Source organism: Anabrus simplex, chromosome 4 (assembly GCF_040414725.1).
Source record: "Anabrus simplex isolate iqAnaSimp1 chromosome 4, ASM4041472v1, whole genome shotgun sequence".
Taxonomy (NCBI): domain Eukaryota; kingdom Metazoa; phylum Arthropoda; class Insecta; order Orthoptera; family Tettigoniidae; genus Anabrus; species Anabrus simplex.
The window spans coordinates 121,870,639-121,884,800 of NC_090268.1; the positions used below are offsets into that span (position 1 = coordinate 121,870,639).

Consider the following 14,162-nt stretch of genomic DNA (forward strand, 5'->3'; position numbering starts at 1 on the left):
GTATAATAATATGTATAGTCTTATCTGAATATAATATCTGAATATTATTATTATTATTATTATTATTATTATTATTATTATTATCATCATCATCTGTTTACCCTCCAGGTTCGGTTTTTTCCTCGGACTTAGCAAGGGATCCCACCTCTACCGCCTCAAGGGCAGTGTCCTGGAGCTTCAGACTTTGGGTCGGGGGATACAACTGGGGAGAATGACCAGTACCTCGCCCAGGCGGCCTCACCTGCTATGCTGAACAGGGGCCTTGTGGAGGGATGGGAAGATTGGAAGGGATAGGCAAGGAAGAGGGAAGGAAGCAGCCGTGGCCTTAAGTTAGGAACCATCACGGCATTCGCCTGGAGGAGAAGTGGGAAACCACGGAAAACCACTTCCAGGATGGCTGAGGTGGGAATTGAACCCACCTCTATTCAGTTGACCTCCCGAGGCTGAGTGGACCCAGTTCCAGCCCTCGTATCACTTTTCAAATTTCGTGGCAGAGCCGGGAATCGAACCTGGGCCTCCGGGGGTGGTAGCTAATCACGCTAACCACTACACCACAGAGGCGGGCTATTATTATTATTATTATTATTATTATTATTATTATTATTATTATTATTATTATTATTATTATTATTATTATTATTTAATGGGTGTCAACACTGAAGAATGTAACTGTATGAAATATCATCTCCCTTGGTAATCAAAATGCATCTCATTAACATGTTCAAGGTAGGTGGTAAATGGCTCTATTTGATTAAAATATAAAATAAAGAGATTAAAAATAATGCTTGGTGTTTAATATTCCTATTGGTCATAAGAGGTGATAGAGTGCCAGAAGTCTGTTCTAAGAAATAGCAGTTGATTGTGCTGGAATTCATTTCTACTACCTTGACCCCAGGATATGCCTAAACAAGAGTACCACTCGACCAGCCTAGTTGTAAGTTAGGTTCAGAGATGCAGTGCAAGTACAGCATGAAGTGTATTTAACATAGATTGTGCATTATATTTATACTGGATTAATGTTTAATTAGATAAAATGTTCTCATTGTTATATTCTGAACAGCACTGCACCAATTATACACACAAATTCTTAACATACTTTATTATCCTCAACATGCTTTTACTGCACAACATACCATACAGTATATCTATTCATTATGGCTGGTTTACATGGGTAGAGTAGCTACATTACTCTACTCTATTACATGATATTAGAATCATTCCGTATTGACGGTTTTCACTTTACAAAGGTAAAATTAGTGAATTAGGAGCATATACTTAATTTTACCTTTGTAAAGTTACTGTACTCTACCATTGTCTGGTAGAGTTGACACTCGTATAGTTCATACGGGAGTAGAGAGTCATACAGTAGAGTAGCAGCACCATGTCAAGGCGTAAGCATGTCGTAAGGAAGTGTTTAAAGACATTTGCAAATATATTACTGCAAGACATTAATGAATCGTTAGATGAAGAAGCAAATTAAGAAGGAAAGGAATGGGTAAGAGGCTGGCTCAAGGCATCAGCGCGAATTCTGAGAGAACTTGCAACAGAGGATAAAGAAGAATACAGAAAGTTTCATTTTTACTCCTTGCATCTTTTAAGATGGCATCCACAAATACACTATAGATAATATTGGACACTTCCGTATCTTCCCGTACTAAACTGAGAGACATGTTGACAGTGGCGCACCTGGCAGCCTGACCTTAAACATTAGGCGGCAAATTGAAACTACAAAAGTTGCATGTTAAAATTGATAGAAATAATGAAACTAAAATAATAATGATTTTTTGCTTTATTCTACTACAATATTTGAATTTTAATACTGATAGAAATAATAATGCCTTTGCTGGCAGGACCTAGTGTTTACAGTGCACTATGTCTTCTGGTATAAGCTAGAGCAATTTTGTTACTTTCATTGATCTGTTTCAGTTTTATCCTTGGCTTTGACAATATGAAAGTGACTGAGGTATGAGTAATGCTGCTGGTAATGCCATTCCTTATGCAACCAGTCCCTGCTATGAATGGTGTGAAAATGTTGCTCATAGGGTCAGTTGGTGCATGCATTTCAGTGGGCTTGGCAGACTGATTTGTAATAGCAACTCCTGGCTCAGTGAGGAAAGCAATGGGAAACTACCTCACTCCTCATTTCCTTAGTATGCCTCTTCAGTGATGCCCAGGCCATCTATGACAGCTGATGGCAGAACTGTTGAGGATCCAACAAGCCTTAGGGCTGAGGATTGAACATACACACATAAATAATAAAACTCAATATTGATTTTGTTTTGTCAGAATCCTTGGCTAAATGGTCAGCATTGAGGCCTTCGCTTCAGAAGAACCCGGTTTCAATTCCTGGCCGGATCGGTGATTTTAACCACATCTAATTAATTCTTCTGGGTCAGAGATTGGGTGTTTGTGTTTGTTCCAACACTTTTCTCTTCATATTCAGACAACAGACTGCATTCTTGATTTATGAGTTTAGTTCTGTATTGACAGATTACACATGTACAGATAAGAAAGGATTTCCACCCTATCAATACTGTTTATTTTAAGAATTAGCCTACAGTACCGGTTTCGACCCTAATTGGTCATCATCAGCTGAACATAAATACCTTTACATATGTATCAAACAATGTACCTGAAAATCAAATCATAACACATAACTAACTCACGCTCTTAAAATTTGTATTGCTTCTAACTTGAATAAATAAATAAATAAATAAATAAATAAATATGGCCAAGGTCTCAAACTGTCTACATTTAGGAAATGTTTGTTTTTGTTTTGTAAATGCTTTATTCTTAGTCATTGAACAAACACTTGTATTCTTATGTCATATGAACTTTGAGGATTTGTATAGTACTCATGGTTTTGAAATGTATGTATGTATGTATGTATGTATGTATGTATGTATGTATGTATGTATGTATGTATGTATGTATGTATGTATGTATGTATGTATGCATGCATATTTATTTATTTATTTATTTATTTATTTATTTATTTATTTATTTATTTATTTATTTACAGATGAATTAATAGATTTAATCTACAGTAGGCCTACTCTAAAACCAGAAGAACGCTACTAAAGTGTTTCCTGCCATTCAGCTGAATCGCTTTTTTAACTATTGCAGCATTTGGAAATAAATATATCTAAAGAAGTTGTTATTGAAGAAATGTTGGTGATTGCGATCATGAACTTGTTTCATGAAAGACTACCTTTGTGTTATGTACCAAAATATGTATTCTCTCTCCCTTAGCCTGAAACAATTCCAGGATGCATTGAGGAAGACCGTAGACCTATCACAGTGAAATGAAATTGCACCCATGTAACAGTGCTGCAGATTAGAAAGTTCTAGCCAATATTGTAACCTCTTCTAGAAATTTTTACTGCAATAAACCTAATACTGCTGGGTTAAGCTACTCAGATGGTTAAGGCACTGGCTTTCTGAGTACAAGTTGGCTCACTCCAGTGGTATTGGAAGGTGCTCAAATACATCAGCCCTATGTCAGTAGATTTATCAGCACATAAAAGAACTCCCATGTGACAAAATTCCGGCACCTTGGTGTCCCCAAAAACTCTTGTCTTTAGTGGAATGTAAAACCAATAACATTATTAAACCCAATACAACTACAACACACAGTTCAATCAAAATCGTTCACTCTTACTGACCAACTCCAGTCACCCTGGTGTGGTATACGAGCTTTCTCCATCTTTGTCCATGAGCCACTCTTCTCTCATAACCTTCTCCCAGTCTTTCCCTCTCTCCTCGACATCTTTCTTTACTAGATCAGTCCATTTTTCTCTGGGTCTGTCTACTGGTCTTTTTCCTTTCACTTCTCTTTCATCTCTCTACTTGCAGTTCCGCTGGCACTCGACCTTTTTACATGGCCAAACCACTTCAGTGTTGCCTGCTGAATCTTTTGTAGTAGAGACTCTCCTGTTTGCTCCTCCTCTCAGATTTTTGTTTTTTGTTTTTGTTCCTGATCTTATCCTTTCTGGACTTCTGGATTGTGGTGCATAAGGAATTTAATTTCTTCAGCTTGGAATTTTGAGTTGTCTTGTATCATTAATATGGTATTTCCAGGCTATATGTGTAGATGGAGGTATAATAGGATTGATATAGTCTCACAGTAATTGTCTTACTTGGTGGTAAAATTTGTGTTGCCTTGCTAATTCAATTGTTCACCTCATATTGTGCAAAGCTGTCTTTTGATGTCACACTACCAAAGAACTTAAACTTTGGAACATTGTCCAAATTGGTGTCATTTATATAGTATCATGAGAATGATGATGATCACTCTACTCTAAAACTTTGGAACACTATCCAGATTGGTGTAATTTAGAATGATTTGTGGTTCATCGTCTCCTCTGTGTATCCCCATCACCACTGTCTTAGCCTTGCTGATATTTAAATCATGTCTCTCAAACTCTACACTCTATCTCCACAGCATTTCCTCCACAACCTTTTTGGTTTCACTCCAGATCACCACGACATATGCAAAGACGAAAGCTTGTAAGTCCTTCTGCCCGTTCTTTTGTAGTGCCTTTATTATGGCATCCATCATGGTGATAAATAGGAGGGGTGACAAAGCACTGCCTTGCTGTATTCCTCTCTTTGTTTCAAATCATTTGGACAGCTTGCAACCCACTTGCACACAACTTCTGTTTTTTTCATACAGCAGTATGGTTGTTGCAAACATTCAGCTCTTTTAAGCATTGCCAGATATGCTGCCTTGGTATTATTATTGTCACCATTAGTGAACCTTAAAAATTCATTATGGCCTAACAATTTGTAAGCCCACTCAGGAAAATGTTTATTTTCTGTGTTTTCTTGGTGATTTCTGCTGGTGATCTATTATCTTTCCTTATCATGTTGTCTAGGCATGGTCTAATTTCCAGCTTTATTCCATCAGAGCAATGTTGATTCATGTGTTTTGTCTGCAGACTTGCAGCATTACAGTTTAAGATCATAATGTTCTAAATACAGGGTATTCCTCACAGACATCTCCTATACAATTCAAATTTCCTTCAGAATATCCTTAAATTAATATATCATCTGGAATATCTAGTTTAAATATTTACAACATTAATTTACCTCCATTGTACATTATCATTCCACAATGTGATATTACAGATTCAAGGAGAAGGTCGACCTTTGGTAGCATTGACTAATGGCAGTGCCGTGCTGGTGCGCACAACCAGTGTTCAATACCAAGGACTAGTGGGCACGATTGCAACTATTGCACGACATGAAGGAGCAAGGTAAGTGATGGGAAACTTCAGTAACAAGCAGGAGGTACCTCTTTTAATTTCAGGAGCTGTATCCATCCTTTGGGATGAACAACTCTTCTCTCTTGAGTGTAGGGACCAACCTTTCATCTGTTGAGAACAGTTTAGCACAACTTGCCACTTGGGATCCATTTGTTATATTATTTTGCAATATAAAGGAAACCAAGGACAAGATAAGGTTATGGCATACAGGACTTCCTGTTGTTCAAGCGGAACAAAAACTATGCATATCTTGAGAGAACATTGAGAAAGAAATCTAACAAAATATTGATAATAAATTTTATCACTGCTTTGATCAGAATGTTAAGATAATTCACAAAACCATTCACGCTAAGACAAAATTCTAATGACAATGTTATGCTCAGGAAAAATGTTGAGCAGAATGTGATGAGAATGGGGGATAAAATTGAACAACAGACAAAATTAACATTTTAAAATGAATAAATGAAAATCATTACAACATTCTGAAAGACAATAATGCAATTTTCATGACTGTTCCAGGGCATTAAACTGGATGATTTCAGTCAAAATGTTAAAATAAATAAATGAATACTGTAAATAAATAAAAAAAATAAATTACTGTAGAATTAATGTTGGATTAATTCAGTTTTGTAAACAGAGGTATGAAATGCAGGACTCCATGTAGGTATTTAATTTTTATGCATTCACAATTGATAAATGAAGTAGTTTATAAGTTATCATATCAGGGAACTCCTTAGAATATCTGGTGATTCAGCCAAGCTTCTGAAAGAATTGATCATTTACAGACAATTTCAAGATGTTCACAATTATTAATTTACTTTATAGAAGAGAGAATAGTTTCCAAATTGAATGTATGTTCAAATTAAATTTTTCTTTTGCCAGCATGAAACATTTTCACTCATCATGGGTAATTTTCAGTACATTTTGTTAGCAGTATATTGGTACCTCAAGGCACTGGTGGTCTTCTTGAAGTTTCAAACAGTCCTTTGTAGAGTTTACTCATATTAACAATATTACATTGTCAACAGACATTAGGAATGTAGAATTTAGAAAGATATTTTTAATGTTATTAATATCAAAAAAAAGAAATGGCATAGGTACAAGAAGGATATTATGGATCATCACTTATAACTCTAATATGACACATTCATAATCTGATTGTGTCTAACAGCCTTTTTCATGACAAGATCCTCAGGAATTTTTCAGCTGCTTTGTTTTCATCTATCAGAGGCTTTTATGTTATCCAAAGAGGAAAGTATGCAAAAAATGAAAACATAATGTAAAAATAATATGTTTAGGTTTTAACATTGTGTATTACTTCTATGGTGTGATTGTTACTTCTGACACATCCTTGAAAAGAAAAAAAAAGAAGGAAACGAGGATAAGTATTAAATTAAATTTCTGCCCCTGGAACAAAATAATATGTAGTCGACTTTCTTTCTGTATCAGGGTTATACATTTTGCCATTCTTATCTAGTATTATGATTAACTAGGATAGTAACCTGTAACCAGTATCACTTAAACATTCTGGGCGTTGTATTGTCTCATAACACTTACAAGTTCCCATCGGGTAAAAATTTTGTTACCGATTTCTTTCTCAGTTCTTATCAGGAAGCATATGTAAATATTCTCCGTGAAATGGAATTTCTGTATGTTGGGTACTGAAAATGAATGAATGGAAGATGCATTAGTTCAAGATAGAGAAAGAAAATTGGTTAAAAGTTTGGCTCAGTGAGAGAATTCTAATTTTTATCAATTATAACTTCAGAATAATAAGATTTTCTATTATTCATTCATTCATTCATTCATTTATTCATTCATTCATTTCATTAATTCATGATTCTCATTTACCAACACAAGGAATCTACATTGTAAATATGGTAATGAACTTTTTCAAAATTTATTTTCTATTTATTTGTCAAATTGTGCGCACTTTTATCAGAAGTGCTACACTATTCTAAGTAATATCCTCTGATATCTGCTCTTGTGTACAAAAGATAAGAAAGAAGGGTAATATGGGATGGTAATATACTTTATAGCCTATTAATGTCTGTCTTTCCTTCCTTTTTATTTCTTTCACCTTCTTCCATACTTCTGTGAAGAATTAGGAGCATTAACTACAATTTCACAATTTGTGGTTTATTACTTCTATTGATGAACTTGACATTTCACTGTTCTTGGCCTACTAATTAAGTGGGTATTAAAAATTTCCTTCAGTTATTTACTCCCATTTCTATGATTTAAATTAAATTACTATTAGAGGAGATGAAGAGAGAGACAAAAGATGTTAAAGTTCATCTGTTTTAAGATTTTCTACCATCTCTGGCATTAAAACTAACTAACATAATACTATTTCAGGATTATACAGAAACCAGTAACTTACTCGATAAACCAACAATATAAAAATAAAGGGCCTATCTAGAAATTTATAATGGCATACTTAACATATTTTGCCACGTTTTAACAATATTTTGAAACGTATTCGGCATATAAAATTTGTTTAGGCACAGTAATCTGCAGTATTACAAATTATTTAAACATGAAAAAATAATACAAGTGTACAGTGGTTACAAACCAATGTGATTGCCTTGATACAAAATAGTCCTGTAGATATTTTTGACTACACCACCAATCATTTACCATAATTTTCTCGACTCCCATTTCATGACATGTATTAATTGCACAGATTCACCTTTATCTAACACAGAGTTCCTGCTGGATTGTTAAAAACTTTCTTTTTGTCTTTTCCCATCACTCACTTTACTATCACTAAAATTATACACCTGCTTACTGCACTGAATAAATCAGCAAACTGAGTAAAACTGTATTTGCTATTGTAAGCGACAAGCTACATGAAACAAGTTGCATCTTATCCATTAGTGGGGTAGAGTGGGAGGCAGCATGGGACACTCATGACTGTGAGCATCCATAAGCAACATTATTTTCTGAGTTGGCTGGTTAATGCAATGGCCTTGCAAATATAGAAAATACGGAAAATGAAATGTATGGTCCAAATGTTGTGGTTCATCAAGGAGTGTGAGAGTGCGTACCTATATACCTCAATAATAGGAGCTTGGAAGTTTTGAAAGTAACATAAGTAATGAGGATGAGTTAAAGTACGGTAGTAGTTTTCGACTATTGAGGATGGTTGCTTTTCTAATTTTCTTATGCCAAGAGATTGAGAGGATGATGCACGTAAGTGATCTTGGAATTTTATAGTCAACTAGTCAATAAACACACATACAGGGTCTCTCTTATAAACCCAGTGTTTGTATTCTACACTACACTACTCTACGCTTCTCTACACTACAACATTTGTCGCGCGTGTTGCACGTGGCCGTCCTGCTTTAAGCGTGTATACAATCTTATAATTATGAAATCTTACGTTATAAAAGAAGCTGGACGTGTCATCTTTCATAATGAGGGACATAATAAACACCATTAGGTTTTCTGCACACCAATAGTTATGATTGTTCACACGACCATTAAGATGAAACCAGGCCTCATCCAAAAAGAACACATCAATTCCAGTCCTTCTGTATCTATTTCTTCTCAGCCTCCCAACAAGCTGCTCGTGCTTCCCATCTTTATCAGGAGGGCAGTCTTCAACACTTACTGTAGGCCTGTCTTGACAGATCCTCATATGGGAAATGCAGGATAAAAAGAACCTTCTTTGTTCCTTTTCATTGTGTATGTTCACCCATTGGGTTCCTTTTCTTCTTTTGTGTTTGCCCTGTGTTTCTCATCTTTTGCCACCTATATTATCTTTATCTTTTCATCTCTTCCCTTTTCCTGTGTTTATCTGGCTTTCTTCTTGTGGATTCTATTACTTTGGCAATGACTAGAAACCAGATTTTAAGAGGAAAAGTTTTAATCAAAAAAGGACAAATAAGAAAGTAATTGAAAAAAAAATGGGACTTATAAAGGACTATGTTACTCCCTCCAAACAGTACTATTTGGATTGAAAACACTTCACCACTTTCATAGATACACATAGTACACACAATCTTCAATTTATCATTTCACAACATAAGAAAAGTGTTGTATCTTATCACATTCAACATATCAATAAAAGTCACATTCTGTCTCTTTGAATCCAGGAAATGACTGCTCAACATCAACTGAAACCAGCAGTGAAAATGTGCTTTTTTTTTTTTCAGCATACTTTATTAGTTTTGGATTCTTTTATAAACTTTGCTTCAGTTTGTTTTAGCAAATCTATCCAACATGCTGTTCACTACTTCTGCCTCACTTCTTGGACCATGTTGCCTCATAGTGGCACCCAGCAGAAATTTGAAGGAGTGCACTGCATACAATTCACTTTCCAAATGTAGATTCCTCATAAAGCCTTTGCTTGTCCTACAGCTCTATCATCTAAGCACAACAAAAACTCTAATCTTATTATAATTCTTACTTAGAAAAACAACACATGAAGTCCACATTCCTCAACTGGTTATAAAGGGAAACTTGGGCAATGGCAAGCCTGTGATCTCTCTGTATTGGTGTATTCTATAGGGAGCCTTAATAAGAGTCTTCTTCAGTTCAGATACGAAGAAATTTTCTGTCTGGTATTCAGCTCTGACTGCTTCACCCTATGTAAACATGAGCAACACAGGTTACGTGATGGAGATTGGGATATAGAAATTTCAACTGCCCAAATGTTGAGACTATGTGTGGGACCTGATCAGTAACAACTTGCCATACGTTCTTGTATAGTATTCCTGGGGGCCAGAGCTTGCAGGAGCAGTCATTGAAACTCTGTTGAACTCTCCTGGACAGCTTTAAAGTTATGATGTAGATCTTGATTCCCAGGGGAACCTGAAATATGTGTCCCAAATAAGTGAATGCATAATTCCAATATAATGACATTTTAAATTTTACTGATAACTCATTCTTGGTTGCCAGTGTTTTGGCCCAGTGTGCCAATGTGGGCGCATCAGTTGGTAAATAGATACCTACTAAGATGCGTGGCAAGCGTATATAGTAGAGGCCACTGCTACTTGGAGCCACAGGCAGTGCCAATGCACTATGAGCAATTTGGTCTCTGTTATAAAATTGATGCCTGGTAGGCCATCAGATGATGTAGATCTTAATTCACAAAGAGAACCTGAAATATTGGTCCCAAATGCCAGTGTTTCACCCCAGTGTGCCATTGTGGGCTCATCAGTTGGTAAGAAGCATACCTACCAAGACGCATGGCTAGTGCACATCATTTGATGGCCTAGCAGGCATCAGTTTTGCAATAGAGACCAAGTCTCTCATAAGGTATTGGCACTGCCTGTGCTAACCTTTTCATTTCTAAATAACTACTAAATCCTACATCTGTTCTAATCTGCTTGTCATATTTATACATGGGCTTGTCTTTCTTAATTCGATCCTCTAAGATCAGACGTAAAGTCAGGATTGCTTCACATGTTCCCACATTTCTTCTGAAGCCAAATTGATCTTCTGCCAACTCAGTTTCAACTTGTCTTTCCATTCTTCTGTAAATAATACATGTTATTATCCTATTATCTCTTTAATATTTTCTGCATTGGTTTCATATGTTGGCTGTAAGTAATTTCTTCTCAGAGTGCTTTCATCCAAGACATATCTTTCTGTGCACTTTTCAAAGAAATTCTTCATTGGAAGCAAATATACTTTGTGAATGGGAAACCACACCCAGGCGACTGGAGTGGGACATTGATGATGATGATGATGATGATGATGAATGGGAATGCTGCATTGTACAAAGGCACCCTTAAGGTTGGTGAAGAAAGTGTTCTGTTTCTGTTCTCTTCTGCCTTCTGTGAAGATATCTGTATGAATGACCCATGAAGTTCTTTACATTTCCATGTGGCAAGTCTGTGATCTCTCTGTAATGGTATATTCTATAGGGAGCCTTAATGAGTGTCTTCCTGAGTTCAGATATGAAGGAATTTGCTGTCTGGTATTCAGCTCAGACTGCTTTGCATACCATATGTAAAGTGTGAGCAACACAGGTTACGTGATGGAAGTTGGTTATATAGAAGTTTCAGCTACTGAAATGCTGAGACCATGTGCGATGCCTGGTCAGTAACAGCATGCTATATTTTCTTGTATGGAACTCCTGGGGGCCAGAGCTTGCAGCAGCAGTCATTGAAAATCTGTTGAACTATACTGTCTTTTATATGTGTTATTCATTTTAATACTGATGTCACACAAGGAACAGTGGATAGTCTTACTGCCACTTTGAAATCATCCTTGAAACAGTTTACTGCATTCTGTAGCTGGATACTGCTTTGCCATTGCCTTTGCCACAGGCACTAAGTTTAAACTGTTCATAATTAGTTCACATAAAGGACTAAATCTAGTAAATAATTTCAACAAATTATACAGAACCTTTTCCATATGCTTCTGATCAGATCTCACTGATGCAGCATGAGCTACAAATCAATGTTTCTATAGGGCCTATAGCATTGGTGACAAGTTAATGTACATACGTGAAAGCTTTTTACATCTCTTACACACAAGCTTTCGGGGTAACTGTTCTTGTTGGCATAATTTGTCAATTTGCATGAATCAGGTTCAAATAATTGCTGCCTGGTAGAGCAAAAGAGAAAACCAACCTTTCCTCTTTGATTCTGGTAGACTTCTGACATCTGTAGGAATCTAGGAGAATAAGAAGATGAACAGTACTTATCATGTACCATATTTGCTTGCCTCAGGATATAGATTTATTGGGTGGGGGAGAAATAGGAGTTAGCATAAATTTTTGTGATATTCTGTCAAAAAAAGACCAAAATAAGAAATATTTCTAAAACAGGGAATTAAAGGGAATTTGAAACTATGTACTTTGATTGGTAGAAGACAGGTTTGAACACTGTAATAAATTATTTCATGTTTTGTATTGAAATTTTAAAAAAAGGAATTACCTTTAAAATCCAGTATTTCCTGAAAAATTTCAGATTTTATGAACTCCTCCTGCTTTCCATGAGGCCCTAGCAGGTAAATGAATGAAGGATGAACATGAACAGTAGCTTGAGTTCAGCTTTGATTCTATGAACTCATGCCATTTTGCTTTTCATAACTATCCAATCAACTCTTTTTCTCTTTGGAATCTGACATTATCTGGTGTTAAATGTTTAGGGTTTCTTTCACTTCTGCATGTCAGTAGCTTTCTCCTTTGACTTCCTCTCCTTTTGAGAAGCCTTCCTTTTATTACATAGTATGTAATATTTTTAAATTATCATATCTGTCCATCCTTTCCTTTTGGGGTTCATAAAGACAACAAAGTTGTAATTCCTTTAATCTCCTAATAATTCAGGTAGAACTTTAGCTAATATATAACCGAAATAATATAAATTACTTTCCTGATAGTGCAGTCGCTTAAGTGCGGCCAGTATCCAGTATTCGGGAGATAGTAGGTTCGAACCCCACTGTCGGCAGCCCTGAAAATGGTTTTCCGTGGTTTCCCATTTTCACACCGGGCAAATGCCAGGGCTGTGCCTTAATTAAGGCCACGGCCGCTTCCTTATAACTCCTAGCCCTTCCTTGTCCCATCGTCGCCATAAGACCTATCTGTGCCGGTGCGACGTAAAGCAACTAGCAAAAAAACAAAAACCAAAAAAAAAATCTTTACTGATAGTATTGTATTGTATTTCTGCTTTAAATGTAATGGTTCATTTATGGTACTTTTTAGGTTCACCTCTTCTATTCTCAAAATGCTTCACGTTATAAGATATATATTTTCAATGCATAAGTACAGGTTTAAATGCTTCCTTATCTATGGCTCTAGTATGTCTTGTTATGATATGAGATAAGTCTCTTATTTAATTTTTAGATCTCCACCACTTGATGTATGAAAAAATCAGCAGTTTCCTAATTTATTGAAGTGATTCATGTAATGAGGATATTACTTCTCTTGTCAGAAGTGAGAAATATTATTATTATTATTATTATTATTATTATTATTATTATTATTATTATTATTATTATTATTATTATTATTATTATTATTATTATTATTATTATTATTATCATCATACAAAATTATAGTTCTTGAAATTTACGAAGGCTTTCCTTATCACTTATACAACAATATTGGCCATGCATGCTCAAGGATAAAATGGAATAGTGTCAAAAGAAGGTGAATGAATTAAGTGTATCTTTTTCCAATTCAACATATCAGTGGATGGTAAACATAATTTAAACTTCTATTTCATCAATTTGTTTTTCAAAGGAACAGTTGTTTCTACTACTGTCTTTAAACTTCACATTTTATCTAAAATCAACAATTTCTTTGAAAATAACACTATCAAGACTTCACAACAAATCAGTTCCTGGACGTGTCCTTTTCCAAAGACCAGACAGATTTAATAATTTCTTCAACTGAACTATACCTAACATGCTCTTATGGTGACGTCTATCTTTAAATTCTCAAAGCTTTAACCTTAAAAAAAAAAAAAAAAGTGTTGGTTGGGCATCTCTGGATATGTAGAAAAATTGCTTACTTCTCTTTTGTATACGTCAATCAGGAGTTCAAGAACACAGCCTTGAATAGCACATAAGCAATACTTCTCCATTATCGGACATAATATCATCAAGGTAACTTTGAAGTAGATCTGTGCAAAATACCAGACTGTAATTGCAGTTAAAATTAACGTCGAGTGATCAGTCTATGTATTCATCAAGTTATTCACGTAAGATCTTGCAGAATCTTTCAACATGTGATAGAGATTTTGCCTTTTAGTTGTCTAAAATTACACGTCTTCTTGTTTATCAGCATTTCTCCCACTTAGCGACAAGGTTCATTTCTTAATTTTTTAACCTTCTCAACTTAAATGATTGTCAAGTGAATAATCATGCAGTTTTTATTTCGAAATGCTGATTCTTATTGTCGGTTTTAGGACTTTTGATAGTTATTAAGTAAAACTG

At 35.4% G+C, this 14,162-nt stretch overlaps 1 protein-coding gene across 5 annotated transcripts in view; it reads left to right on the forward strand.

Moving 5' to 3' along the window:
• The window catches only part of LOC136871680 (dicarboxylate carrier UCP2), a 118,068-nt gene that overhangs the window by 80,033 nt on the left and 23,873 nt on the right, over positions 1–14,162 (forward strand). For all 5 annotated transcript variants that reach the window (XM_067145178.2, XM_067145182.2, XM_067145181.2 and 2 more), the window contains exon 4: positions 5,131–5,258. In XM_067145178.2, the coding sequence (XP_067001279.2) occupies positions 5,131–5,258 (128 nt within the window). The remainder of the gene's footprint in view (positions 1–5,130; positions 5,259–14,162) is intronic.